This window comes from Marmota monax, unplaced genomic scaffold (genome assembly GCF_021218885.2).
Source record: "Marmota monax isolate L192 unplaced genomic scaffold, Marmota_monax_Labrador192_F-V1.1 WCK01_AAM20220418_F8-fsc00021, whole genome shotgun sequence".
Lineage (NCBI taxonomy): Eukaryota > Metazoa > Chordata > Mammalia > Rodentia > Sciuridae > Marmota > Marmota monax.
In genome coordinates, this window is record NW_026695228.1 from 20,879,282 (window position 1) to 20,907,223 (window position 27,942).

At 59.0% G+C, this 27,942-nt stretch overlaps 1 protein-coding gene across 10 annotated transcripts; it reads right to left on the reverse strand.

Annotated features, from left to right (window-relative positions):
• Positions 1–2,097: 2,097 nt before the first annotated feature.
• On the reverse strand, positions 2,098–27,706 carry Fcho1 (FCH and mu domain containing endocytic adaptor 1). Of its 10 annotated transcripts, none has more exons than XM_058576582.1 (28): positions 27,623–27,706; positions 22,858–22,938; positions 22,360–22,429; positions 17,846–17,937; positions 16,503–16,577; positions 15,314–15,455; positions 13,803–13,955; positions 13,470–13,574; positions 12,219–12,317; positions 12,031–12,127; positions 11,066–11,110; positions 10,877–10,961; positions 10,316–10,340; positions 9,969–10,026; positions 9,414–9,592; positions 9,306–9,330; positions 8,756–8,807; positions 8,209–8,300; positions 7,541–7,810; positions 6,300–6,412; positions 6,126–6,213; positions 5,883–5,991; positions 5,181–5,336; positions 4,755–4,887; positions 4,229–4,428; positions 3,246–3,301; positions 2,770–2,934; positions 2,098–2,328 (listed from the first exon to the last, which is right to left on the reverse strand). In XM_058576582.1, the coding sequence occupies exons 3-28, from the start codon at positions 22,384–22,386 to the stop codon at positions 2,306–2,308; spliced, it is 2,664 nt and encodes an 887-aa protein (XP_058432565.1). In that variant the 5' UTR covers positions 22,387–22,429; positions 22,858–22,938; positions 27,623–27,706; the 3' UTR covers positions 2,098–2,305. The 10 variants fall into 10 exon arrangements, with proteins under 10 accessions (XP_058432565.1, XP_058432563.1, XP_046293139.1 ...); XM_058576580.1 differs by having other exon boundaries at positions 22,360–22,433; XM_046437183.2 differs by lacking the exon at positions 27,623–27,706 and adding an exon at positions 24,745–24,948 and having other exon boundaries at positions 22,360–22,433.
• Positions 27,707–27,942: the final 236 nt, after the last annotated feature.

Here is a 27,942-nt window from a genome sequence, read left to right on the forward strand (position 1 = left end):
GGGGAAGGTCACTCAGCTGTAAAAGGACCAGGCCACAACAACGATGAAACTTGAAATCATGATGCTGTGTGACAAAAACCAGGCCCAAAAGGCCACAAGGGTCTGACTCCCTTGACATGAGACGTTCAGAACAGACGAGTCCAGAGACAAAACTCAGGGGCCTGCCAATGCGGTGGGGGTCTCCTTTGGGGAGATGAACATGTCCCAGAGGGAGACGGAAGCCCTACATTTTGAATGTCCTGAGCGCTGCGGGGCAAGTTCACGGTCAATTTTCTGTTGTGTGAATTTCACATTTATTTGTTTATCTTTAGTTCGGGGATGGAGCCTGGGGGCAGTCCGCCACTGAGCCACATCTCCAGCCCTTTTAAAAATGTTCTCAATTCTGAGACAGGGTCTCCCCAGGTTGACGGGGCTGACCTGGAGTCGGGACCCTCTTGCCTCAGCTCCCTAAGTCGCTGGGATCACAGGTGTGTGACGCAGGCCTGGCTCACCTCAGTCGAAACACGCACACACAAGCCCACCAGGGGACTTGACGGAGCACTGTGCGACTGGTCACTGTGGCAGAGCAGAGATTGGGAGCCACCCAAACTGGGGAGACCAGAGAATCTTAAATAGCTGAATGACACCACGCCCTCTGGGGTTGGCCAGTTTAATGGGTCCCTGCCTGCTCTGTTGGGACGCACCCTCCTGAGATAGGCGCGTGTCACACAAGCAGGGCAGGGCAGTTAGGCGGTCACTCCCAAGAAAAATGCCTCCTGTGTTTTAAAAGGTGCCCGGCCTTACTCAGGACCCAGGAAAACAAATTCAAGGCAGCATGAGGTACCATGTTCCTGCCGCTTATCAGATGGGCCGGAACCCAAGCCTAGATAAGCCAGTGTGTTGGAGGTGGCAGCAGATGGTGGCATTCAGACAGCAGCTCCGGGCTTGCAAATGTCACCCACACCATCAGCCCCATGGCCACACAAGACTCTCTGGGGGGGACCAAGGCACCAGCCCTGCACACACATGGATGGTGGGGACACTGCCATCGGCTTTGACCTTCTGTGGGGCTATGGCTCCCTCCCCTCCCCCCAACCCACTGTGAAGTCAGGAAGGTGCCCTGAGGACGTTCCCCCCAGCTACAGGGCTCCCCCTTTTTTTAACATATGGAGAAACCGAGGACAGGAGGACGGGAGGGGATATTATCAACAGGGTTTTGAGGTGTGAGTAGGAGCTTGCAAGATGGGGAAGCGCCTCCCCTCCCTGGCATAGCCAGCCATCCCCCTCCTCTTCAGACAAGGAGGGAGGATCAAAAAGTGCAGGGCAAGTCTCAAGCCACATCCTGCTTCCTGTTTCCTGTTTCTGAAACTCCATTTGGTGCAGGCTTGGTTCCTCTCAGGTTGTAGGATCCCTCAGGGTCAGACTGAGTGACGGTCCCCAGGTGCCTGTCAGGACCCAGGACCATCTGCTGAGCTCAGACCTGCTCCCCGGCACTGTCCGTTACCACGTCTACCCCGGCCCCACCAGGCCACTCTGCTCCCCCCCGTCCTGGCACTCTGTGCACGCAGCTTCCCCGTGGCCACCATGAAGGGGTCTGCAGATGAGGACACCTAGGCTCAAGCCGCTCATTCAAAGTCAGTGATGGCCGCGTCGGCTCTGGACCCAGGCCCCTGCTCCCAAGTCTTTCAGCTTCCAAGAACTTTGTCTTGCTCACAGCTGCGCCCCCTGCCTGGCCCACCCCAGAGATCATTTAATGTTCATGTATTGACTAAAAATTGCTTTCTCGTGGAGCTCAAACTCTGCCTGGGGTGCCCCGCCCGTCTTATAAACTCCTACTCAAATGTCAAAGCCCCATTTATGATGCCCCTCCCTAGGACATTTTCTTAACTTCTTGGGAAGAGCTCTGGGTGCCCCAGTCTGGGCTCCTGTAGTCCTTGTCCCTCCCACTAGCCCAGTTCTGAGCCCGTGGGCCCTGGGTCTGGCTTTTGTCCCTCGAAAGCTTATAGGATAAGCAAAGTGCAAGGGGTGGGGCAAGATACCCTAGAAACACCAGGCGGCACCCATGCAGCTCTGCCCCTCTCCACTCCGACTGTATGAAGGAGACACTCTGGAGCAGGATAAGGTCTCCTTTTTTATTTTGTTAGAAAATAAAGTGTTTATTCGAAGAACGTTAAAAGGCCAGGACCTGGGGCGTTGGTGGGAGGAGGCCGGTCTCGGCTCAGCTGGGCTGGCGCGGGGCTCCTCTCCAGAGTCTGGCCTCGTGGGGGCGACAGCAGCCCGGCTCCCAGCAGGAGGGCGGGGGGTGAGTGAGCACCTCGGTCCCAGCTCAGCAGCTTACCAGGTACATCCCTGTGGCAGTGGGGACAGTGAGGAGGGCCCTGACCTTCCGGTTCCCTCGGCGTCCCCCCCGTCCAACGTTCCCATGGTCTGTGCCTCGGGTCCCAGCAGCCCCTTGTGGGGCGGGAGGACCGAGTGGGGGTGGGGGCGGGATCTGGTTCCCTGCCCTGGGTCCTTCCAAGGACGCCCCGGGGGTCAACCCGGCCCCTGTTTCTCCCTCTTCACTTGCAGTGCTGGGGGGACCGGGACCCCAGGCCTGCTGGGCAGCCCCCGGCCCCTGAGCCAGACCCCAGCCCTGCTTCTACCTTGACTTCTTCCTTTGGGGCCCTGACCCCCCCCACCTACTTCCCCAATTTTGGGTCTCCTGGCTCCCAAACCTTCAAACGCCCCCTCCTGCCAAATTCCTCCCAGTGACAGGGCCCAGCTCCAGTGCCTGGTGGCAGGTGACCCTACCTGTGGCGAACCTCCTCTTCACCAGCGACATGCGGTAGCCGTTGCCCACCAGTTCCAGGTCCACGCCCGACAGAGTGGCCCCCTCGCTGGTGAACTGTGCGGCCACAGGGCTGGGCGTGCTGGGCCCAGACAGGGGCTCCCAGCTGGCAGAGAGGTGGCCAGAGCCTAGGGAGGCCTGAGGTGAGTTGCGCCCCCGCCCAGCGCTGTCCCACCGTCCCTGCGCTAGAAACCCTTTGCTCTGTGGCTCATCTGCCCCGCCCACCTCCTCTTGCACCCATGCACCCTTTTCTTCTGGCCCCGCTGGTTGACACAGCAGTCCTACCACAGGGTCTTTGCATCTGCCATGCCCACCCCCCTGGACTGTCTTCTTCTCCCACATTTTTCAAGCCCACTTCTCACCACCAGCATTCTCCCCAGTCTGAATAAGCGCCTCCCACCTGAGCTCTCCCCGTCCTTCATGCACACCCATAACTCACCTGCTGCCTCAGACACATCTGGAAGCTTCCACATGAACCGCTTCTCCTCCAGGCTCCTGGCAGTGAGAGAAGTTTGGTCAGGTCTTCACCAGAGAAGATGCTAGAAGCCTGTGGGCACAGTTTGGCCACTTCCTGGTCCCCTGCGTGACCCCCACAGGCCCACTTCCCAGCCTTCCCCATCTGTAAAAGGGGTGGGCACGGAGCGGCTGATGCCCGACAGCACTTTGAAAAGGCGCATCCAATCCTCCTGCACAGCAGGTTCCGCCTTTTGTACAAAACGAAGGTGGGCCCAGGCCTCGGCTCAGGGGTAGAGCGCCCACCGTGTGCCTGGGGCCCTGGGTTCCAACCCCAGCACCGCAAAAAATTAAAATAAAAATAATAAATTTAAGAAGTGGTGGCAGGCCAGACTGGCGGCTGCACCAGGAATGGGTGGACAGTCCGGTTTTGGTGTGGCCTCAGACAAGCCAAGGAGCCTCCGGTGCCTGTCTCCCCCTCCATAAGTGGGGAGGTGAGAGGCCACACCTGGGGCTGCTGAGGGACCAGGACCGCCCGGCAGAGGCCTGCTCACGGCTGCTGTGGAGGAAGCTCCCTCAGAAATCATTAGTTTTTAAGTTAACTGTTTTGTTGTTTGTTGGCGGTGCTGGGGTGGACCCCAGGGCCCCCCGCATAGGAGGCGCGGGCTCTGCCGCTGAATTTCTTTTTGAGATGGGATCTCTGGTGTGGCCCAGGCTGGGCTCAAACTCCTGAGCTCAAGCCAGCCTCCTGTCTCAGCCTCCACATAGCTGGGACCGCAGGTGGGTGCCATTGTACCCGGCTCCAAAATTATCTAAATCATCCCCAGTTCTAAGCAAGGTAGGCGCCGTCAGGGGTCCAGCCTGGGCTGGACCTTTGGCTGCCACAACCCTGGGAGCTATACAGGTCCCCACGTGGGAGAGGACGGCAGGGGAGGGCAGGGCTGGGCTGGGCGTCGGTCGGCCTCGTACCAGGTGGCAGCAGGCTGCAGGCGGACATTGGTCACAGGCTCCCCCACGGGCAGCAGGATCTGGACGTTGGTGAGCGGCGTGGACACGGCGGTGGCCCCAGCGCGGTAGCTGTACTCCACCGAGACCTGGGTGAGCGAGGCCGCGCACTGCCAGTGGACGCTCAGCTGCAGAGGCAGGGACTGGGGGCCGGGGCGGGAGAACTGGGGGGACAAAAGCAAGAGAGACACAGCTCGGGTTTGTGTCCTGCCACCCCGTGACCTTGCCTCGCCACCCATCATTCCACCACGCTGACAGCGCCACACACATATCTTCCAAGGACCCCAGGCCGGTGCAGGAGAATTTAGTGTATTACACTATGTGTCCAGCAGAGGGCAGGCGAGCACCTCATTTTAACAAAATCGGCCAGACAAGTGCAAGCCCAAGGTTTGGGGCGGGGCCTCTTCCAATTTGCATAATTGTACCATCTGCACCAATGGGGGAAGGCCCCCCAGGGCGCGGCGAGGCCCCACCCCGGCTCCGGGCCCACCTGGTATCGCAGCAGCACCACGTTGTAGTAGGAGGCCGTGGGGTTCTGCTCCGCCTGGCGCTGCAGGGCCTCGGTCAGAGCTGCCATATTGAGCCAGAAGTCTTTGGTGTCCGGGTCGCTCTGGGAGGGGTCACTGTGCAGACAGGGGCTCATCACCCCCAGCCCTCAGGAAATGCCCTCCCAGGGCTTTCTTCTATGCCAGCGGCTCCCTAAAGACGTGATTTCTTGTCCCACCCTCGGCCCAGGAAAGCCCTACTTGGGCTGGAGGTGAGGACACTAGAGGAGTCAAGGAAGGCAAGGTTCAGAGAGGGCAAGCAGCTTATCCCAGGCCACACAGCAAATCCCAAGAGGCAGAGTAGAAATTCAGAGCTCGGGAGCCGCTGACCCCCCAGTGTAAGGCCCCTTCCCACTGGGCGTGCCCAGTACCTGAAGAGCAGGTCAGCACTGGGCTGGAAGTGCTCGATGGGGGCCGTGTGCACGAGCCTGAAGCTGAGGACGGGTGGGGGTGGGGTCCCGTTGAACACTCGCATGATACCAGCAGGAAAGGTCATGGTCAGCTCCCCAGTGACTCGAGCCAGGCAGCTGGGGAGTGGGGGCCGTGGTGGCTCAGGGCTCTGCTTGGAGCCCTATCCCCGGCCCCTGAGTCCACCACAGCTGGGGGTTCCCAGTCCCCAATCCAGCAAGACCCTAATCAAGCCTGCAGCCCTGTCACCCCTGCCTGGACGAGAAGAAGCCACCCAGGACTGAGGGAGAAAGAAGGCCCCTCCCGTTTGCTTTTCTCCTAGACCAAGACCTCAAGCCACAATGGCTGCGCGGTGCAGCGGTCCTCAGCCTGGGCTTGGGTCAAACACTTTCCTCCTCCTTGTGGTGTGACAGGAAGGTCTTTCCTGCTGATCCACCCAGGGCCAGGCTCTGGCTCCCCAGCTCACCCCACCTGCCCCTGACTGGGCACGGCTTCTGGTCCTCTCAGCCTGGTGGCACAGTGGCCTTGGGGAGCCCCAAGCCCTGCTCTAACGCCCTCTGGGGCTCCCACTGCCCTCCAAGGCTGAGAATTGTGTCTGCTACTTCCTTTGAGACCCAGACACCAGCCTTGGAGCCCTCCCTGTATCCTTCCCGACCTTGTCACACCTGGGGCTGTGGCCACGGAAGTAGGCGTGGACGTACTCCGTGAAGGCTGTGGCCACAGGCAGGGCATCCTGGGAGCCGAGGACCACAGGGCTTGGGCCCCGGGAGACTCCTGGGGTGGCGAGGAAGAAACCGGTCACATGGATGCGCACAGGCCCTGACGACCCACCCTGCCACAGCCGCCAGCTACCGCCCAGACCAGAGACAGGGTACCCGAGGCTGGGGGGCCAGAGCTGCCCCACGTACCGTGTCCTGTCTGGGAGGAGAAGCCGGGCCGCTCCGAGGTGATGCTGGGGGCGGAGGAGCCCAGTGGGGAGGGGCTCAGGGGCCGAGACTGGAAGGACAGGGGTGGGGGCTAGAAGTGGAGGCCAAGAACCACCCAGGCCACTCCCAGCCAGTTCCTGTCACATCCTCACTTACCAGGTCACCGTTGCTCCGGGTGAGGGGGCAGGACACCTTCCTGGAGCGCGGCCTCCGGGGTGGGGCAGCGAGGCCCTCCCTAGAGGTGCCATCGGCGGGTGGGGGCACCAGGTCTGGGAGGAGCGTGGAGAACAGGTCCAGATGAGCCACCGCCCTGGGTCTCACCCTGGGTCTGGGGAGGGACCCGCCAGGGGCAGGGACTCAGCCACAAACAGGGGGAGAAGGGCTTCAGGAAGACGAAGCCGGGAGTTGGGCAGGCACCACCCACAGCCCTAGCCTCCAGACACTGGCAGCCAGACAAGGGGGAGTGCCTCGTCAGGGGGTGGGCAAGCAGGGCTGGGGGCCATGGTCAGCAGCGCTATGACACCCACCTCCGAGGGTGAGGGCCGCCTAGGTGACCTGGGTCTGCCTCTCACCCTCCTCTGTTAACACACGGGGCACGTTTGGCCCCTTGAACTGGCTCGGCCAGGTTCTTTCCCATGGAGCGCGTCAGAAGCGCTGGGGACAGTGTGTGGTCAGAGCTACCTCTGGAGCCAGGGGGCCACCCCTGCCTGCTCCCTTCCTCCACCCGTCCTCGCGCCCCTCTGGCCCTGCCTGCTCAACCCCAGGCTCTCCTCCCTGGGTGGCCTCCCTCCCTGCTCTGGTGACATCTTCACACAGCTGTGACATGCCACCCTTGCCTCACCACCCCCCACCCGTGGCCCCTTCCCCACCTGGCTGGCCACCTGGCTGGCTCTTCTCCACCCTTACCCGAGGCCACTCTTCCTTCACCTTCCCTCCCTCCCAAGCTGCCAGAGGAGCATGTGACCCCCAAAGTCACGCAGGTCCTGTGCTTCCTCCATTCGAAGCCCTGCAGGGCGCCGCTTCCTCAAGGAGCATGTCACAGTCCTCCCCAGGCCCAGGCGCTTCCTCCCGCCCCCCGCTTCTCCCTGGGGGTTCCTCAAACGTGCCCAGCAGCGCCCGCCCCGCCTCTTCCCAGGCTGTGGCGACACCTCCCAGCAGCCCCACCCATCCAGGGGCCCGGCCCATCCTCACCGCCATCAAATCTTAGCGCAAATGTCCCCCCCCCAGGCCTCCACCCAGCACCGTCATCCCTGCCTTGTTGAATATGGACCTCGTTGTCACCCCTGTAGAGGTGGGGGTCACCTCATCCCGCCTGTGTCCCCAGAAATCCGATCAGGCCCTGCCTACAGGGGGCACTCAGTCCCCTCCAATCTCAGGGACAAGGACACTGGACTCACCTCCTCCGGCCTCCAGTCCCCAAGGGCCTGGCGATGGTGCCAGGCGCTGCGGAGAGTCGGGTGGCGGTGGGGGCCGTGTTCCCCTGGGTTCAGGGGGCTGTGCCCTACAGGTGGGCGGGCTCTGCGGGGTGCCCGGGCGGGGGACCCAGGAATCCGGGGAGGGGCCGGGTGCTGCATGGGAAGGAGAGTCGAGGCCAGAGTCTTCCACGTTTTCAGGTGACGAGGAGGAGAAAGGGGAGGGGCTGGAGGTGAACCCGAGGCTGCTGGAGCCTAGGGGAGCCAACAGACGGTCAGCGTCGGGCCCGCCCACACGGAGTCCCCGCCCACCCTCCTTCAGGCGGGAAGGTGGGTTCCCATTCTCGGTTGTCCATCTCCCTAATGTCCTCTCCACTGTTACCCACCACTGTTACCCAGACCCAAGCACAGACCGCCACCCTCTACGGTCTGTCCCACTCGAAAGCGTCCATCAGCTATAGCCCCGTCCACTCACGTGACAACCCCGCCCACTTATGTAAAGGTGCCCATCTTCTCTCCTAGGCTGCCCCTAGGTCTGCCTAGACAGACCAGCCTGCCTTCCCATTGGCCCTGTCTTCCCTCCTCCTGGCCTATCCTTGCAATGGCCCCACCCACTCTCTCGCTAGCCACGCCCTCACCCCTGTTCCCATCACCTGTAAAATCTTCATGGTCAAAGGCTGACTCCAGGGGTGGCCCAAAGAGATTCTTGGATACCTGCTCGTCCAAGGGCAGCTTTTCTGCACAGCTGTGGACCAGGAGGCCAAGAGGGGCGGGGTCTATTGGCTGTGTGCCTTGTCCGCCCCCCAGAGCCTTTGCGAGGTCTACTCTGTCCTGAGCTGTTCCTGCAGTTGTACCTATGGCCATTTCCTACTCCTCCTCGGGGTTTAGCCCAAAGCCAGCCCTCGGGAAGCCCCCATCCCAAGTGAAGTTACCCCTTCCTGTCTGCAGCGCATCGCGGCCCAAGCTTCTCCACAACACTTATGAGCACACTTAATTCATTTGCTGGTCATTTTAATGAGCCACTAGAATGTGACTGAGAACAGAGACCTGTCTTGGTCACGTACCCCAAAACCCGCATGGGGCAAGTATACAGAAGGTGCTTCATAAGCCAGAGGCACAAGGCAGAGACATGGGGAGGAGGTAGGGGCGGCCCACACCTGCCACACCAGTTAGCTCCATGTCCTACCCTGTGGAACCTACCTGCTGGTCCTTGGGGCAGACCGAGGCCTCTGTGGTTTCCCAGCAGCATCCCCTGTGGGAGATACCCTCCTTGAGCCTTCCTGTCACCCTGCCTGCAGCCTGCTCATTGCCCACACCACGGCCCTGAGACTCAGGGGAATCAGAGGTTCAAGAAGGAGCCAAGACAACCTGTCTCCAGGTGTGGGCTCCTTTCCTAACCCCAGCTTCTCCTTTTAATTTCATATATATATATATATATATATATATATATATTTTAGTTGTAGTTGGACACATACCTTTATTGTATTTATTTATTTTTATGTGGTGCTGAGGATCAAACCCTGGGCTTCACACGTGCGAGGCAAGTGCTCTACCATGAGCCACAGCCCCAGCCCTCCTTTCAATTTTCATTTAATTTATTCTTATTTTACAAAGGAGGCAACTGAGGGTCAGAGTGGTTAAGCAGCCTGCCCCATGTTACAGCAGAGCTGGGGTTCAAATTCACACCCAAATCCAGGACCAGCTTTCCCTCCAAGTGTTCTTACCCAGATTAAGACGGAAGGCTACTCACGTGAAGAATGGCGTTTCATGGTGCCCTGTGGACAAACGAGGCAGCGTCAGGCACAGGTGCATCCAGCCAGCCCTGCCGCACACCCAGAGCAACCCTCCCACACCTCACCCCTGGGCCTGGAGGTAGGATGAGGCTGCCCGCTGTGGCCCTGAGCTGTGCCGCTGCAGCCTCGGGGTTACAGGACGGAGCCCGGGCTGGCGCGGGCTTGATGTGCACGTGGAACTTCCGAGGCTCCTCATCATCAAAGTCGGAGTCACTAGAGGAGAAACGAGAAGGCTCGGCCGTGCTTAGGCCTCAGTCAAGGAGCCAAGCAGATCCTAGCAGCCCTCAGATCCCACCTGTCCCTCCCTGCTCAAACGTGTAGAGACCCCGCACAGTCCCTCTGCTCACACTAACTGGCAAACTCCTATTCAGCTGCAAAACCTCAACACTGGTGCCCCTTCCTCCAGGAAGCCCTTGGACTCTCCCTCTGGGACAATCCAACTGCCTCTCTCACTCTTGCCCATCCCTGACCCCACAAAACAGCTGTTTACATCTGGACGGGTTCCCTCCACCACGGAGGCCCTCTCCAGGGTGGACACAGGGGCGGTTGCTAGTGGCAGACTGGACAGAGCTTTGTCCCTGCTGTGCCAACAGTGGTTCCCAGGGACATCAGAAGGATATTGTTCTGGGTCACATCAGGTCGGACGGTGAAACCTTCTTCATCCACCTCTGGACACATCTGGGGGGGGAGAGTGATGAGGTGGGTCCCCCGACTGAACTTTTCCCCTCCAGGGCCTGGCTCTGACCCACACCACCTGCCCCTTCCCCAGGTGTGTGGCAGGTTCCAGGGGCACGCTGAAGTGCCGTGGGGTGTCAGTCCTCCCACATGGCCCACGGGTGGGATCTGAGCCCAGCCCCAAGCTGCACTTCCTGGGGTTCCCACCCCGCCCAGTTTCACCTGGGATTCAGGTGAGAACAGGCCCCTCCCACCGCAGCCAGCCCCTCCCAAGCCCCTCCTCGGCACTCACCCCTGAATCGGGTTCCAGGAAATCTCTGGGGAGGGAGGGAGAGGTGTCAGCGTCAGCACCTCTGGGACCTGGGGTGCCTGCCCTACCGCCTAGGCTAGCCCTGGGGCCGTGGGACCTGGGGCTTGCTCGGGTGGGGAGTCTGGAGTCAGCCGATCAGGACAGCCTGGGAAGGGAGGCCGCTGGAGCTGGACTTCAGGGCCGGCCTGAGAAGCCCGGGGACGTGGGGGTATCATTGGCAAGGCCACGACAGGGCTGGCATCCTGGACCAGCCGGGGCAGGGGTAATCCTTGGCCACTCTGGGCCAGGAAGCCCCCGGCCTGGCCTTGGTGCGTGGACAGACTCCAGCCAGGTTGGGCTTTGGCACCACGGCACTACCCTGGGGCAGAGGTTCTTGTGGGCCAGCCTGGGGAGAGGGAGTCCTGGGCCAGCCTGGGACAGGGGCTACTCCGGAGCTACCCACAGAGGTCAACGGGCAAGACTGGGCTAGCCTGGGATAGGGAGACTCCTGAGTGGGGGATTTCTGGGCAAGCCTGGACCGGGACCAGGCAGGGCCTTCCTCACACGGTGGCTCGAGGCTCCCGCTCCCGCTCCCGCCGGCTTAGTCCTGGAAGGCGGAAGGCCTTGGATCCCCGCAGGCGTTTCATTGCTGAGGACAGATGGAGGTGGCTGAGCCGGACGGGTGTCCCTTCCCAGGCAGGTCCCTCCTCACCCCGCGGTCTAGCCTGGGCGACCAGGCCCAGACGTACTTGCCTTCCTGCAGCGCGGCCGCACTGTAGCTCTCGAAGTCCAGAGGTCCTGAGACAGGGAGGTGGAGGTGGGCGGGCCTGGCACGGGCGGCCGGCAGCTCTCGGCCACTCGGCTTGGGCCCACAGTCAGTCAGGTAGGTAAAAGAGGAACAGCCCAGCCAGGGCGTGGGCAGGTGGGCTCAGGGGCTGCTCTGCCACTGGCTGGGTGGTGCCACCTGAGCCATCTAGACACTTGCAGCATTTCTAGGTGGAACTTGGGTTGGGTCAGGGGATTGACCAAGATGGGCCTGGACACCCAGAGGAGGAGCTGGGACTCTCCCAAGATGATGGCGAGGCAAGGGGCATGTGTGAGGGCGGCAGAGCTGGGGCCAATCAAGGGCAAGAAGCGGGGGGCCACATAAGGAGGGGCGGCCTGAGCAGGGCCTGAGCCGTAGAGACAACAAGGAGGAAGGACAGGCCTCACTGGCTGAGTAGGCTTGGGGACAGTGACGTAGTTAGTGGACACCTACCCATCAGATCACCGAGCATTGTGAGAATTACTGTGAGTATATTCCCATCCTCACTTTCTAGGTGAGGAAACTGAGAAGTCAAGACACATGTCCTACGTCACACAGCCAGCAAGGAAGAAAGGACCCAAACCAGGTCTGATTCTCAAACTTGCCCTCAGCTCCTCTCAGCCCCCACATCTGGGCTTTTCCAAATTTGTCTTTTGCTCAACAACACTCAATAGCTCCCTGGGGCCCTTGGGGTGAAGTCTGAACTCCGAGCGTGGCTTTCAAGGCCTCTCTGGGATCTTCTAGACAGACACATCAGACCAGCCATCAAATTCCCTTCCTACCTGGGCTGGAGACTTGGAATTGTCACCAGCCATTTTTCTGATGAAGAAACTGAGGCTCAGGGAGGCCCAGTCTCCCGCCTCTTTCTCTGCGGCTGTGGCCCCCAGCCTGGCCGCCATCTCTGCGGACTCACCTGGCTTCTCCCGGCCCGTGCCCTTGCTCTCAGCAAACTTCCTGAGCAGCATCTCCACGCTGACGTTCTCTATGTTCTGCTTAAATTCCTCATGCACCTGGGTGGGTGGGTGGGCAGGGTGTGTGACTGGCAGGGTCCTCTTGCCCAGCACCGGCCCCAGCCTCATCCTGCACAGCAGCCCGCGTCACCTGCCCAATCTGCACGTGAGTGTCCTCCACAGAGTGTGCGTAGGAACCCAGCAGCGCCTTCATGTGTCGCAGGTGGGTCTCCTCCATGGCTTGGAAGCGCTGAGGCAGGAAGAGAGGAGTGAATGGAAATGTAGAATGGCCATGTGACCAATCAGAACATCCCAGCTCTCTGGCCTCAGTGACTGATTAGAGAAAGAACCAATGAAAGTCTGCCCTAGGACTTTAGCTGGAACTACGAGAAAAGATGCTTCATTCCTGAGCCAAAGAGTATTGGGATACAAATGGGGGCAGCTGGCAGCCACTTTTCTGTGTGCACGCACTGCACATGTGAGCATGTACACACACACACACACACACACACTGCAATGTCTAATGTCTGCCTAGGGGTCAAGTCCCCAGGGAAGACGACTGACTAGAGAATCAGAGAGACACAAGCTTCCTGCCAACACCATTTGGGCACCTGAATCCATCCATGCCTGAAGCCTCCGCACCCCCTCAAAAAAATTCTTCAGTTCACTGACCCTAAAAAATTCATCCATTTAAATAAACATTTCTTTCTTTTTTGGTATGGGGGATTGAACCCAGAAGTGATTTATTTAGAGTCAGAGATTCACTTAGTTGCTTAGGGCCTTGATAATTTGCTGAAGCTGGCTTTGAAATCACAATCCTCCTGTCTCAGCCTCCCGAATCACTGGGATTACAGGTGAATGCCACCATGCCAGGCTTAAATAAAAGTTTCTATTACTTGCAACTTGAAAAAGAATTCTTATTCTGAGTCCTGAGATTCTAGTCTACTCTTGGTCCATGTGGGTAGATGGACACCCAGAGAGGTGCAGTAACTTGCAAAGTAACACAGCTCTTGAGGGACAGAGGCTGTGTGGCCTTCCAGCCACCAAGGAATCAGGAGATACTTGGCTTCTGAACTTTGCCCTTCTTCAAAAATCTCCCCAATAGAATGGAAATAATAATAACAGCCTAGAGAGTGGCTTCTGTGTCCCTGGTACTAGTCTGAAAACTTCGGAGTTGCTCATTTAACCTTCGCTGTTCTATGAGGCAGGCACTATTAGAGTCTCCGTTTTACAGATGGGGAAACTGAGGCACAAGATAATTTGGCTTCTGAAATAATGTCAATGACAATAATAGGCCTTAGGCCTATGACCCTAAGCACCCTGGGATGCGGGCGGTCGGGAGGTGTCCCGGGCCAGGGACGCGCAGCCGTCGGGGTGCGGATCTCTGGGGCCGGCTTCCTACCAGCGCCGAGTCCAGCATCTTGTGCTCGAAGTCGGCCCGGGCCGAATTGTACTTCTCCACCGCGCGCCGCAGGCTCTCCGCCGCCTTCTTGGTTTTGGTTTCTGCCTAGGAGGCACAGGGAGGGGATGGCATTGGGATGGGGACACACAGAGGGCTTTCCCAGCCCAGACTTGTCACCTGGCAGGTGGGTTCCTGGGATACCCAGGGCTCAGTGGCCACACGCAGGCCCAGTGACCACCTCTGTGCGACACATTTTCGTTCTGATCAGGCAGCCCCAAGGCCCTGCGGCAGATCCCTCAGACCCGCGCGCTGCAGCGGCCGCCACCTGCACACCTTGTCCATCTCTTTCTGGCTGGTGTTCTCTCTGCGCAGGCGCTCCTGGTCCATGCAGCGGCTCAGGTAGTTCTCGCGAGACTTGGGCAGCAGCTGGCTGACGCCCGAGAGCACCTGCACCGCGTCCAGGGTGCCCAGCGCTTCCTCCTTGCACTGTAGGGGGGGGGGGGGGGGGTGAAGGGGCGCGTGGGTGCCACCTGTGCCCACGCAGGGACCGTAATACTCTGTTTATTTATTTGTCCCAGAGTATTTTGGCCGGGCCTGGTGGCGCTCGCCTTGAAATCCCAGTGGCTCGGGATGCTGAGGCCGGAGCACCCCGGGCTTGAAGGCAGCCTCAGCAACTTAGGCCCAGAGCAACTTTGCGAGACCCTGACCCTAAATAAAACGAAGAGGGCTGGGGATGTGGCTCAGTGCTTAAGCAGCCCGGAACCTAATAATAATAATAATAATAATAATAATAATAATAATAATAATAATTGCAAGTTGAAAACACTGTACATGGGGACTGTATCGATTCCGCCCAACCCACCTGCACCCTGGCTTAGCCACAGGGCACACTGTGGGGTCCCCGTTTCATGGCTAAGGATGCTGTGCTCCTGCAGCTGCCCAGCTTCACAACAGAGGATCGGAGCAGCACCTAACTAACCCAGAGAAAGTTCCGAATTCACAGCTCCAAGTTCCATTTCTACTGAACGCAGGTCACTGCTGCACTGTTATGAAGTTAAAAAAAAAAAAAAAATCGTTCGCCAGCATTCTAAACTGGGACCCTTTGTAAGTGCAAAGAATTTTTTTTGTATAATTACAAACTTCAAAGGTATGGGATCCTGAGTTTAAGGCTTGGATCACCCAAGATTCTAGACCTTTGGGTTTTGTTTTATTTATGTTTGTTTTTGGTACCAGGATTTGAACCCAGAGGCGTTTAACCACGGAGCCAATCCGCAGCTCTTTTTATCCCTGAGTTGCTGAGGCTGGCTTTGAACCCACGATCTTCCTGAGACGCTGGGATTACAGGCGTGCACCCGGGTCTAGGTTTTTAGGTCTAGAAATGTTAGGTATCAAGCCAGGCACCGTCCAGGGCTCTACAACATGTCGGCGAGCGAGCGCTGTCTGTACAGAACAGAGAGTCAGTGTGCTGGGCTTGTCCCTGACCTGGACTCTCCTTGTAGCACAAAAGCAGCCCGAGACACTATGCACAGGAATGGCGAGGCTGTGTGGTACTGGAGTCTGCATGTCACAGTCTCCACGCGGCAAAGGACAGCATCTGCTCCGAGCTGTGCAGAAGCCTCCCGGGCTGAGGCTGGCCACAGCCTGTAGGTGCGACTCCAGTTTTGCCCAGGGTCCCCACTGAGCCCCGCCCCCGCCCCCTGCTGCTGCTGGGCTCTGAGCGGGAGTTCATCAAGCCCAAGGGGGTCGGGTGTGTGGAGGTGGCGGGCATCTGGGGGCACCCCCAGGTCTGGAGGCCGCAGGAGGCCTGGGACCCGGATGCGCTGGCCCCGCCCCCTGGCACGCACCCTCTTGTGGGCCTTGAGCTGCTCCTCCCCGTAGCGCAGCACGTCCTTGATGAGGTCCTGCAGCTTCCGCGTCAGCTCCAGGTGGCACAGCGCCAGCTTGTCGGAGGAGACTCGGAAGACCTCCCAGAGCGGGGCGAAGGTCCTGGGGGCAGGCCGGGGTTACCCCCAGGGTCAGCGAGGACCACCCCGCTGAAGTCCCCGCACTCCAGGGAATGGCCTCGGCTGCACATGTCCTGCGGGCCTGGCCCTGCGAAGCCTCGCTCATCTTCATTAGTATATATATTTTTTAATTTTCCGGGGTTGGGGACAAAACCCACGGCTTCCCATGCTAGGCGGGCGCTCGGCCACTGAGCCCCATTCTTAGTCCCAAAGCTAGAAGTTAAGTCCTGTCCGGGGACCCAGGAGTCCTTCCTGGGCAGTGCACAGTCCCCTGGTCTCCAGGCCCCAGCTGATTATTCCCACTGGGTGAGACTCCAGGTGGGCAGACGAAGTCCCCTGTGGCCTTTGCCCCTCGCAAGGGCTCCTCCAATGCTCCCCCCACACACCTTCTCTCCCTGCTGCTTCCGCCCCAGCCCTCCCCATCCTGTGGCCCCACAGCAACCACAAGGAACTCTGCGAATGCCCAGGGGACCACATCACAGGTGGCTTGTGCCTGAGGTCCCTATGGCCTTTCCACCTCCACTCCCCTCTTCCCCCATCATTCCCTCCTCACCCCCCAGGCAGCCAGGTGAGCCTCCTTGTTCTTCCTTGCACAGGCCACGTGGGCTGCTGCCTCAGGGCATTTGCACTGGCAGGGCCACCTGCCTGGGTCTCTGGCCCTCAGACACTCCCAGGGCCAGCTCCTTCTGCACATTAAGGCCTGGGCTCACTGCAGCTGAGTCTACTCCAGAGGAAGTGCTCACCCTCTCAGGGTCCTGCTTCGTTTCCTGCCTAGCACTTCTCACTCAGGGAAAGGACTTGGTTATATGTGAGTTTAACTTGTGTCTCATGAGACATGGGACAAAGGTCCCATGGGCTGTAGTGTCTGGCTCTCAGAAGGTGCTCAGCAAATATATGTGCAGTGAACATATGAAGAACCAGGGAGTGAACTCTACATGTCATGTCATGTCACATGAGTAAAGACACATCCACCCCGAGAAGGCTCCCGATGCCCCAGGCCCAGCGCCCTGGTGACCCCTGCCCCACTCACCCCATGGGGGTCCCGTTGCTGGCCAGCTTGGAGAGTTTCGCCATTGCCTTTGAGTACGTCTCCTCGATGGTGGCTCTGGGTGGGAGCACAGGGGGGCGGGGAGATGGCGGAGGTTCTTTCTGGGCATCTGGGAGAGCACTAGCCCTGGACCTCCGCTTCCCCATCTCCAATGTCTAAGCAGTGGCTCTCAAGGAGGGCATTTTGGAAATTTGGGCAAGAGATCCGTTTCCGCTAAGCAATGCCCTTGGCCAACAACAGCAGTGTTGGTAGCAGCCGGGAAAAACACTGGAGCACATAATGGGCACCGAGTGGAGTGCTTCATATGGTTTGTTTCACTTAATTCCAGGAGAAAAGCTCATTTTTCCTTTTTCCCTCTGGACAGATCCTGCTAAATGCTGCCTCATGTCTAGTCACATCTTCCTTCAAACAAAACCTCAGTTTTTCGGGGCATCAATGTATCCACTTGGAAGCTACCCCAGGGGCTGGGGCTGAATGGTAGAGGCTCGCCTAGCACGCGGGAGGCAGGGGTTTCACCCTCAGCACCAAAAGAGAAGAGAAGAGAAGAGAGGGGAGGGGAGGGGAGGGGAGGGGAGGGGAGGAGGGAGGGAGGGAGGGAAGGAAGGAAGGAAGGAAGGAAGGAAGGAAGGAAAGAAAGAAAGAAAGAAAGGTATTGTATCAATGTATAGCTAAAATAATAATAATATTTTTTAAAAAAAAAAAAAAGGAATACCAGCTGTATGCAGTGACGCACGCCTATAATCCCATCGACTTGGGAGGCTGAGGCAGGAGGATCACAAGTTCAAAGCCAGCCTCAGCAAAAATGAGGCGCTAAGCAACTCAGGGAGACCCCGTATCTAAAAGGGCTGGGGATGTGGCTCAGTGGTTAAGTGTCCCTGGGTTCAATCCCTGGTACCAAAAAGAAAAAAAAGTCATACCAGTGGGAGCGGAGGTTGCCTGGCCCTGCAGTTAGTTCATCATGTGCGCATGTGCGTGTTGGAATGTGGACTATTCTAGCATATGTGTTTTCATTCATCATCCTCAAGGCGCGAGATGGAGTTTAAAAATCCCCCCATCCAAGTAGGTTCTATCATCAGAAGGGAGGCTTTAGAACCAGGGTGGTTATTGTTTAAAAGGGGACGTGGAGTTCACAGGGCCCAGAACCATTGGTCTCAAGGGTTCTCAAGACCCTTTGGTTCCTCGAGGCCCCGGGAATTTGGACCTGGCGGGTGGGGGAGGGTACCTGGCAAAGCAGGTGCAGGACCTGAGGGGAGGTGGGCGGGACCACGGGGGTGTCACATGGCTGTGGGCGTGGCCACATGGTAGGTAGGGCTTGGGGACCTCACCTCTCCCGGATGAAGTCAGCCAGCTCCTTGGTGGAGACGGGCCCCTGCTTCACGCTGTGGTACAGGACCTCAAAGCCATGATTTTTCTCACCCTGAGGGGATGAAGGTGAAGATTAAGAAAGTTGGTGGGAGATGAGGCTATCAATGTTGCCTAGCAACGGGGGCAGGGCCAAGGAGCAGGAGTCCATCCCGGGCTTGAGCCATCGGTCTGTTGCACTTCCCCTTGGCCCCAGTTCCTGGACTTTAAATTGGACCAATCAGAAAAAAGCCTGGGGTTTGGAGCCTGTAGTTGAGAGAACGAGAATCTCAATTGTTCTTTGTGTCTCTTTTATCTTTGGTCCTGGTCTTTCTGCTTCTGTTTGCCTCGGTCTCAGTAAAAAAACTCAGAAAAACTCAGTAAGTTTTTCCCCCTCTGATTTTTCTCTCTCTCTCCATCAATGAGGAGTAGTGGTGACAAAAGATATTAGAAGCCAAGAGAAAACCATGAGCCTTAGAAAGATGCTGAACCAGAAGGAATCGAATAACATGTGAGTTTAGTCAAGTTGCTGGATGGAACCAAACCTGAAAGCCACATTGCCACACAGCTGTCCACTTTTATAAGCCAATGAATACAACCCCTGTTGTTTAAGTCACTGTAGTTGTGTTTTCTATTCTTTTCAACATGGAAACTCCCTCTCTGAGGCTCAGGTCAGGGCCTGGATCTGAGTTCTTTCTCAGGACCCAGAAAAGCCCAGCACAGGGTGAGGCCCAGAAAACACAAGTTTTTGAGAATTTTGAATAAGTGAACAAATGTTATTTTGCTGTAAACAGTGCTGGTAGGAGCTGAGCCTCTACCCTGCGCCTACTTATGCCTCACATGAAACCTCTTTCCTCCGAGTTCTGGGCTGTCACTGTCCCTCGTCCACCTCTTACATGGGAATGCAGATTGATATTCGTCAGGGTCCCCAAAGCCCCAAAGCAATTCTAGTTTTTGCTAATTCTCTGTTACTTAACATTTTAAATCTGTTTCTTCTCCAAATGCATTTATGTAAGGGCAACTTTTACTGCTATTCAAAATAGGACACTGGGACCCCTTTCCATATGAAAGTGTAGGAAAAATGACTTGACTTTTTTTGGGGTGGGGGGATTCCGGGGGTTGAACTAAGTGCACTCGATCCCTGAGCCACATCTTCAGCCCTATTTTGCATTTTATTTAGAGACAGAGTCTCACTGAATTGCTTAGTGCCTCGCCATTGCTGAGGCTGGCTTTGAACTCAGGATTCTCCTGCCTCAGCCTCTCTAGCCACTGGGATTACAGGCATGCGCCACTGTGCCCAGCAGGTGACATTTTAATGCCAGCCAGATCCTGTCACCTGTGAAGGGTGCCATGTCTGAACACTGAACTGTCCATTCAGAAGGGTGTTACGCTGGGGTCTGAGGGAACTTGGAAAATGTTAGCACCGATGATGCTTTGTAATCAGGACGGAAAGATGAGGTGGAGAGATCCAAGCCTTCTTTCTGCCTGTCTCTGTCTCTCTCTCTGCAGTGTTGGGGAGGGAACCCCGGGCCTTGCACAGCTAGACGGGGCTCCTCCGCCCAGCCCGGCCCCCGCCCCACGCCACTTAATTCCCAGTAGAAGTCCCTGGACCCTCCCTCTGGCCACACTGGGCAGTGTCTTCCGTTCACCGGCCCAGTCACCTGGAAGCTGGAAGGCTGGTCAGAAGTCCTCCCAGATGACCCTCTTGCTGCACACACGGGAGACTGAACCAGATTTAGCGAATGAGCAAAAGCGAGAATTGCCTTTGGGGCTTTGGGGACCCTGACGGAGATCCATCTGGTTCATCCCCCTGAGAGGTAGCTGGCTCCCGGCCCCAGCTAACTCGGAGCTAGCTACCCAAGGCTCGGAGAGGGTCGAGGCAGCCTCAAGCCCAAGGCTCCCGACAGCCACCCCTCACTCTAGAATCACTGATGGCGCTGGTCAGTGGTCCATCAGCTGCGCAAGTTCAAGTTCCCTTGGTTTGGAATTGCTTTTCCAGCCTCGGCTCCTGGTTTCTTCCCGCCTCGCCAGGAAGGCAGTAACCCATGCAGGGACACGTGGTCCCTTCGCACTACACCTTTGCCCAGGGGTTCCCGCCACCAGCCCTCCACCCGGCCAGCCCCACCCACCTCAGCCCCTCCCACCTCAGCCCCTCCCACCTGCCAGTCCCTCCCAGTCTCCAGATCCTCCCGCCAGCCCCGCCCACGCCGCCAGCCCCGCCCACTTCACTAGGGCCCTTCCAGACCAGCCTCCTCCCAAGCTGCTCAGAACCCCACTTCCCTGGGCGCTCTGGTTGTCCCTCCAGCTTCCTGTCTAGACCTGTATTTTCAGGCTCCAGTGCTAAACCCCCCTTACATGCACTGAGTGTCTTAGAGTTGGTGACTTCGCCTCTCTGGGTCTCAGTTCCTCCTCCGACAGTGACAGCACCCAGCTCACCAGGGTCTTGGTGAGGGGGGCTGGCACAGCGCTGGGCAAGGGGCCTCCTGGGTCAGTGTGAGGGCCTGGCAAACAGCCGCGGCAGCTCACTGCCCCCCGGGGATCCTCGGGTGAGGCAGCTCCAGGCACTGTCACCCAGGCCAGCATCTGGGCCTGACTCTGAGCCAACCACTGGCCTGGTTCCCAGGGCTGGCAAACCCCCAGCAGTGTCTGCCTTCCTCAGAGTGGGTTGGCAGCCGAGGGTCCTAGGGGTCTGTCTTGGGTGTGTGTCTCCTTCAAGAACCTCTGGATCCCAGTATTGCCCCAGTGCCTACTGGGGCAGGACCTTCCAATCACAGCTTGATCATGGCCCTCTCCTGCTCACACTTCCCCCATAGCTCCCTAGTGCCCTTCATGCCTCTTGCCTTGCCCGGCTCAAGGAGACTGATGCATCCTTGTCTGTCTTGATCACCCCTGATGAGAGAGTCTCCTTTGGACCACCCAGAGCCTCAGCCCTGCCCAGCCTGTGTGGGGCTCTAATGCAAGCCACCGATTGAAAGAAGCATTACTAAGGGCTGGGGTGTGGGTCAGTGGTAGAGCATTTGCCCAGCAGGCCCCCGGCCCTGGCTTCAATTCCAGTACTAAAAAAAAAGACCTCGCTGGAGTCTGGAGATTTCTGTCATGGACAGGGTCCCCGAGGCACTCCCATGTCCCAGGAAGATGGAATTTCAATGCCCTTTCCCACACGGCGTAACTGGGCTGGAGGAGGCAGAGTCGCCTGGCCAAGGGCTCCCGCAGAACCACATTCCAATCCGGAGCTCAGAGCTCTGGCGCGGGAGCTGGGGTGTCTTTAGGTGGGGGTGGTTTCTATTTTTTTTTTCTTTGCTGCTCATCTGATTTTCTATGGAGAGTCTGCGCACTTTGTACAATTAAAAAGGACTTAAAATAAATGTAGGTGCCTCGTACCTTAAAAGACATCTTAAATAGATGTAGGTACTGCTGTCAGGGCTCCAACTTCTGATGCTCTAACCATCAGCCCCCCCCCCCCCACAGAGGTCCTCATGGGGGCTCAGAGACACAGAGTCCCCCGGGGTCACACAGCCATTCAAAGGCAGAGCTGGAGAGTCAGACCCCTGGGGAGAGGGTGCAGGTCAGACACCGCCCCCCAGGTGGCAAGGGGGTATGGTCCCTTTAAGAAAGTGAAGGCGGGTAAGAGGAGCCCCAGCTGGGAGGGGAGAAAGGAGGGAGCCTGCTTGTTGCCAGGGGCAACTGGTTGCCTAACAACAGGCTTCCTCTGGCGAGCCCAGGGCCTGCAGTTGGGGAAGGGGCTTTCTGCAGGCCCCTCCGGGCCTCTCCTGAGGCTCACCCTCCTTAGCCACCTCTGCAGGGGGCGTCCTGTTCTCTGAGCTGGCCACCAATGTCACACTCTGGGCTTCTACCCAGCCTGCCCCTTGGCCTGCAGGACACAGCCGCATGCTGCTCAGGGCTCCCCGGGTGCCCCTGAGCCGGGCTTGCCCTGGCCCTGCAGGGGGGGTGTCCGGCTGACTCGGTGTCCCCTAGACTCGAGCTCTTCTCTGGGAGCTGGACAAAAGCTCTTGGGGGCCCCAGCGCCTTCCAGAGCAGGGGGTCATGGGGCCAGAGGGAGGGAGTCAGAGAGGGAGTCCTCTCTGTCCCCAGTCCCGTTCCCATCCTGGGTGGGGAAGGAGCGCAGGGGACACAGGGGTCAAGCCAAGAAAACTCCCCAACTCTCCGGGATGGGAAGGGCACGGGAACCCCCGGCTGGAGTGACCCCGCGTCCGGTGGCGCTCGCTCTGGCCCAGGTTGGTGTCCTGAGCCTGCACTTTTTTGCTGGGCAATTTCAGCTACCAGATTCCTCCTCTGGGCTGTGGCTTCCTGACTTGCCCAAGGTCACAAGGTCTGTGAGGTCTGAGGATGTGGATTCTAACCCAGCCTGACTCTTCCTGCTTTGACTTCTACCTGCAGCAGACCCTCTCCCTGCCCACAAGACACTCAGTCTCCCCATCTCCATAAAAGTCCATATGACCCTGCCCGGAGCCCCCACCAAAATAAGAGTAGGTCTTACCCAAAAATGTTCCCCAAAGTACGACATCCTGATGGCCTCTGTGGAGACCCCTGCAGGCCCCCTCCGATATCTGTCTGAAGAAAAAGGCAAGTGTGAGCCACACAGTCCTGACAAGTGCAAGCCCCAGCCCGAGTAGGGGAAAGTGGGAGGAGGGAGAGGCGGATGCCCTGAGGCTGGGCTGGGGTGGGGACCAGGAGTGGGGGACGGTGGTGGTGTCTGAGATGACTGGGCTCTGCTCCTGCAGCTCCTGGTCTACGGGAGCAGAACTGGACACAGATGCCCCAGTCTCATGGGGTCGGTCGGGTCTGCACTAGATGGAGGGACAGGTGGGGAGCTCAGGTGGGGAAGGAAGGGCACGGGGCTCGGGGTCTGAGCAGGTGTAGGAGTTCGTGGGCAAAGGTGGGAGTGGGAGTGGGTGAGCTCGGCCCAGGCGAGACGCTCAGGCCCAGGTCAGGGACGGGAGAATCCAGTCCCCTCTGAAGAGGGAAAGCCACTTGCCAAGGTCCCGCAGCAGGAAATGACAGCAGGCTTGACCCTGCCACGGCGGAACCCAGACCTGCCCTCAGATGCTCACGGCTCCTGTGGGAAGAGAGTCTGGTGGGGAGGGTGCTGGGGTCCCTGGAGTGTCCCTGAAGGTCCCCCTGAGGTCTCTTGAGTCCCTCTTCACAGTCCCGGCCGCAGCTCATTCAGCAGGGAGAGCTTGCCCCTGCCCTGGTGACCCTGCCAGCAGCCCCTGGAGGCCAGTGCGCACTGTCCTCTGAGCCACTGTCCAGCCCCAGGCCTCAGTTCCCCTCTGCAGCCCACGATGGGCGCCCGGGAGGGTCTGGCTGGGGAACCCCGGCTCTGCACGGGGCTGGGCCCGGCCGCCCAGTGGGGGAGGGCCGCAGGGTGTCCTTGGCATGTTCCGAGACCAGGCTGGTCACTGGAGCCTGCAGGCCTCATCCATAATTCATGACCCCATGGGCAGCTCGGCAGCAGCTGGGAGCCTGGGAGGCACGGTGGCAGCGGGGACAGGGCCGGGTCACTGCAGGCTGGGGAGGCGCCCTGGGTCCCACCAGGAAAGGACTGAGCAGGACGCTGGGCATGGCCGCCCCTCTCTGAGCCTCAGGTGACCCATGCAGCCCCAGCCCCTGGTCCTCGCATGTCTCTCAGCACCCACCGAGTGCCCGCTCCGACCAGGGCAACGCCAGGACCTCTGAGATGACAGCCCTGAGCCTGGCCCCCCAAAGGCCCCCAGTCGAGGAGGGCAGAGCCGGACACAGGCGTCCCTAATCTGCTGTGGTCAGGGAGGGGCCGACCTAAGGACAAAGGCTGGACTTCAGCAGGGGCCATGGGGGCTGAGCCTGCGGGGTACACCTGCACCTGTCATGCCAGCCACCAGGAAAGAGGGGGCAGGGGAAATTGCAAGTTCGAAGCCAGCCTTGGCAACTGAGGGAGACCCTGACTCAAAAATAAAATAAAAACACAGTAAGCACCAGGGAGAGTGCCCCGGGTTCAATCCCCAGCACTGCAAAAAAAAAAAAAAAAAGAGAGAGAGAGAGAGAGAGGGGGGCATGATAGTTGGGGTTTTAAAGCATCCACAGGAGTTCACCAGGCGAATCATTTGTTTCAGCAAATTTACCCCACACCATCCTGTTCCGGGCAATGCTGCCGCCCCTGAGGAACTTCTGCTCCCAGGGGAGTCCCTAGCCAACCTAATTTGGCGAGATGAGGCACTGCAGGCTGATGTCCCAAGGGAGGAAAGTCCCAAATGCTCAGATCATCTCTGGCCATGAGCGGGACCGCGAGCCGTGCTGAAGGAGACGGGGCCCTGTAGCACCAGGCGGCGACTTAGTGTAAAACTGAACCCAGTTCCCGCCCGGCCTGGCGTGTGCCAGCCTCTTCCCGGGGCCCAGCGCCAGGCAGAGCAGACTCAGTTCTGCTAGACACACGCTCAGGGATCCCAAGTTCCCCAGAAACCAACCGTCTCACTCCCACCAGGCACCTGCCCCTCTCTGTCCTCTGACACCCGTATGTGCCCTGCTGTGCCCAAACCCTCACACCTGGCCATCACCCCGCCTTCAGCCCCCAGCGGCCCCCACTTCACGGACGAGGAGATAGGCACAGAGGGAGGTGGCCGTCTCTGGGGACAGGGTTGTGCTCCTCTAACCCCCGCCTGGCTGCGGGCAGTCTCCCACTCACAACCTCCTCTGTGGCTCCGGCTCCTTGTCCCCAGCCCCCACCACCACTCAGAGCTTTGGGGGCAGGAGCCAAAGTGAAGGATGGCTCACCCTGAGGTGGCCCGGCCCAGGAAATGACACCACTCCCAGCCCAGGCAGAGGGCTCCCTTCTGCTCCTGATGGGGCCCAGGAGGGCCGGAGAGCCCCAGGCCGGGACTCAACTCACCCAACAGGGCGTCCCTCAGGGCAGGCACTAGGCGATGGCCACAGGCCCCTGTCACTTCCGTCGCCGTGTGGTGTGTGTGGGGGAGACAGGAAGCTCACCCTGCCCCGCCTACCACCCAACTGCCACCTCACCTCCCCGCCCTGATGGGTCCCCAGGGACCTCTCTGAAACCACAGGGAGGCCGTGTGGGTGGGTAAACTGAGGCTTATGCACCGGGGCCCAGCCTGGGGCTCTCATCACTGAACAAATCATAACCACGACAAGGACCATGAAAGAGCAGCACCCACAGCCGAGCACCAGCCCTGGCCCCGCGGCCCTGAACCCGCCAGCCCAAGGTGGCTCCCTCCCTCCACGCAAAGAAATTTAAAATGACATTTTTCAGCAGCGTTGACACAAAGACGAGGATATTAATCTTATATACGAAAAGGCTTCCCTGGACCCCAAAAGTTCTCCTTCCTTTTTCTTCTGATTTGGAAAGAAGTTAAATGGCCCCTAAAAATGCCAGGAGTCTGAGATACTCTGCTGACCGCATCCCATCGGCTGCCCGGCCTCTGCAGTGCCCTGGCCGAGCCCAGAGATGGATAGACACTTGCCCAAGGTTACACAGCCGTTTGCCAGCTGACCCCAGATGCCCCCGACCTGCTTTCCCAGCACCAATTCCCGAAACCTGGGACTCAGATGTGTGAGCCACCCAGAAGCAGATGACATGGGACAGGAACCAAGTCAGCAAAGAAGGCATGGCCCAAGCTCCCAGCCTGGGGACCGGGTCGGGGCTGGTTGGGGGTCAAGGCCCCTGACCTTTTGCTGGATGACCTGGGCTGTCCCTGCCTTCTCCGGCTTCCAGGATCCTATAAACAGAACCAGACGCGTCCTGCTGGGCTGAGCGGGCACACGTTAGAATGAGAGTTTCTCTTCCTCCCCACTGATGGGTCCTCATGGATGCCACGCCATTTCCAAGATCAGCTCTGTCACCAGGACTGTGACCAGTTACACAGATCGGCTGGCTTCTCACCACGGTATGCCCAGGCAGTGTCTCATCTGGTGGGGAAACTGAGGCACGGGCCCAGGTCCTGCCATGGCTCAGCCGAGGGAGGGCTGGCCTCTGAGCTGGCGCTCGGGAAAGTATTCAGCTTTCCCTACTGGTCCCCTCCCTCTCCATCGTGTCCTGTGGCACACACATTTATTGAGTGCCTACTGAGTACCTGACTTTACAGACAACACCCCTTGAAGACGCCCCTCCCTCTGTCCCCTTTCTGGTCAGCTGTGACACCATTTAGTGAGCAGCAATATTATAATTAATACGATAATGATCACATCTGCATTACAGCGCCCCCTCCTCCCACGGTCTCCTCTGGTCTTCCCAGAGGGGTCAGCCCATTTCACAGAGGAGCAAAGCAAGGCAAAGCCACAGGCAGGCAGAGGCAGGGGTCTCAGGTCTCATCCTGGAACTCACCCCTCTGCCCACTGATGGGACAAAGCTGCAAAGGACAGAGAGAGGCTGGCCTGTCACCTCCCACCTCTTCCTCCTGCCCAGGACCCAGCCCAGGAACTGGCTCGCCCCTGGCGTGGGTGAAGGTATGTGGGTCAGGGTGTGCCCCAGGCAGCTCCACTGGTGAGACCAGGGTCGGGTCCCTGTTCTGACAATTGCAGCTTGGTCATGTTTTACTAGTGGACAGGACTGTCCCCTTCTTATCCTCAGCCCTCTGGCAATGCCAGAGTGTCACCATCAACCCATTTTGCAGTGCAGTAAACTGAGGCACAGAGGCCAGTAAGGCTCATTGAGGGGTCTTCAAACCCCACCATTCTCTTGACCCCATCTTAAGCAAGAGGAAAATCACAGTCCACCCAAAAGAGGGGCAGGTGGGTTCAGAAGCGGGAGGGCGCAGGGTCGAAGCCCCCAATCTCAACTTTCAAAAGAGAGGAAACAAAGGCTCAGGGAGGTGCTGTCACCTGCCCAAGGTCACCAGTGAGGCAGGTCCATTGTGCTGCCTCCTGGTCCCCAATGCGGCTGGGGCAGGTGATCAGGGGATGGAGGCAGATGGAGGGGCTGCCCACCACCCAGCACTCCCCCGCACCCCACTCCCAGCCAGCCTCAGGCAAGATCTTAATTTACCTCCATTTATTTTCATCCCTAGGAACAGATGCTGCTGCTCCCCCTCACACACTCACACACGGGGAGGGACCCCTCCAATCCAGGCTCCAGGCCTTTCTAGGCCAGGCCTGGCCTGGCCAGTCCCTGCCAGGAGGGGACCCCACACTATCTCCTCCCCAGAATTCCAACCTCGGGGTCCCATAGAGGATGCCAGGGGAAAGACCTCCGTCCCAGCTTTAAGGTGGATGCCGGGTCGGGACATTTAGATGTGGGGAGAGGAGACCCCGGGTTCCTCCAGCTGCCAGGCCTGAATAGGGGTTCACAGTGGAGAAAAGGGGAAGCAGGTCCTTCATCTCAATCCCTAGGGGTCTGCAGGCCAAAGTTGGAAAGAAAAAAATTGGGAGTGGTTCCCACCTCGTCTGCCCAGGTTTGCAGGCTGGAAGGAGAGTGGCGCCCCCATCTTTGAAGCCCCAGAACCTAGGCAAGATCCAGGCTTAGAATAAAGGGATTTGGGGAGGGGTCTTGCTGTACAGCCACCCCGCTGCACGCTCTAATTCTAGGCCAGGAGATGGAGTGCTGGGGAGGGGGTCCCCATCTTTGCCTCTGAACCCCCGACTGCCACCGCGGGGGGGGCCGGGGCGCCCACCGCGCAGCCCCCTACCCGGCCGCCAGCCCTCGCGCGCCGCCGCGCCTTCGCCCGCCGCAGCCTCCAGTGCCGCTGGGCACAGCGCGCATGGGGGAACTGCGATGCCCGGGGACGCCGAGGGGTCCCGGGGACAGCACTCACCTCTCGAGCTCGGGCAGACCCCGCGCCCGCCGCCACCTGCGGCTCGGTTGCTGACACCCGAGCCCGCCCCGCCCCTCCCTCCGCGGCTGCGGCGCGGCTGCCTGGTGGCTCCGCCCCTGGGGCGTGGTCGAGAAAGTCTCCACCCCCGTGGCGGCGCCGGGAGGCAGGGGCGGGCTCAGGATCCGCGCGGCCCAGCATTGGGCCATTTAGGCTGCTGGCTCCTTCAGTCCAGGGCGCTGATTGGCTAAGAAGAAGAGGCTCCTTTTTATCTATCCCTCTATGCGCGCGCGCACACAAATACACGCGCGCACACACACACA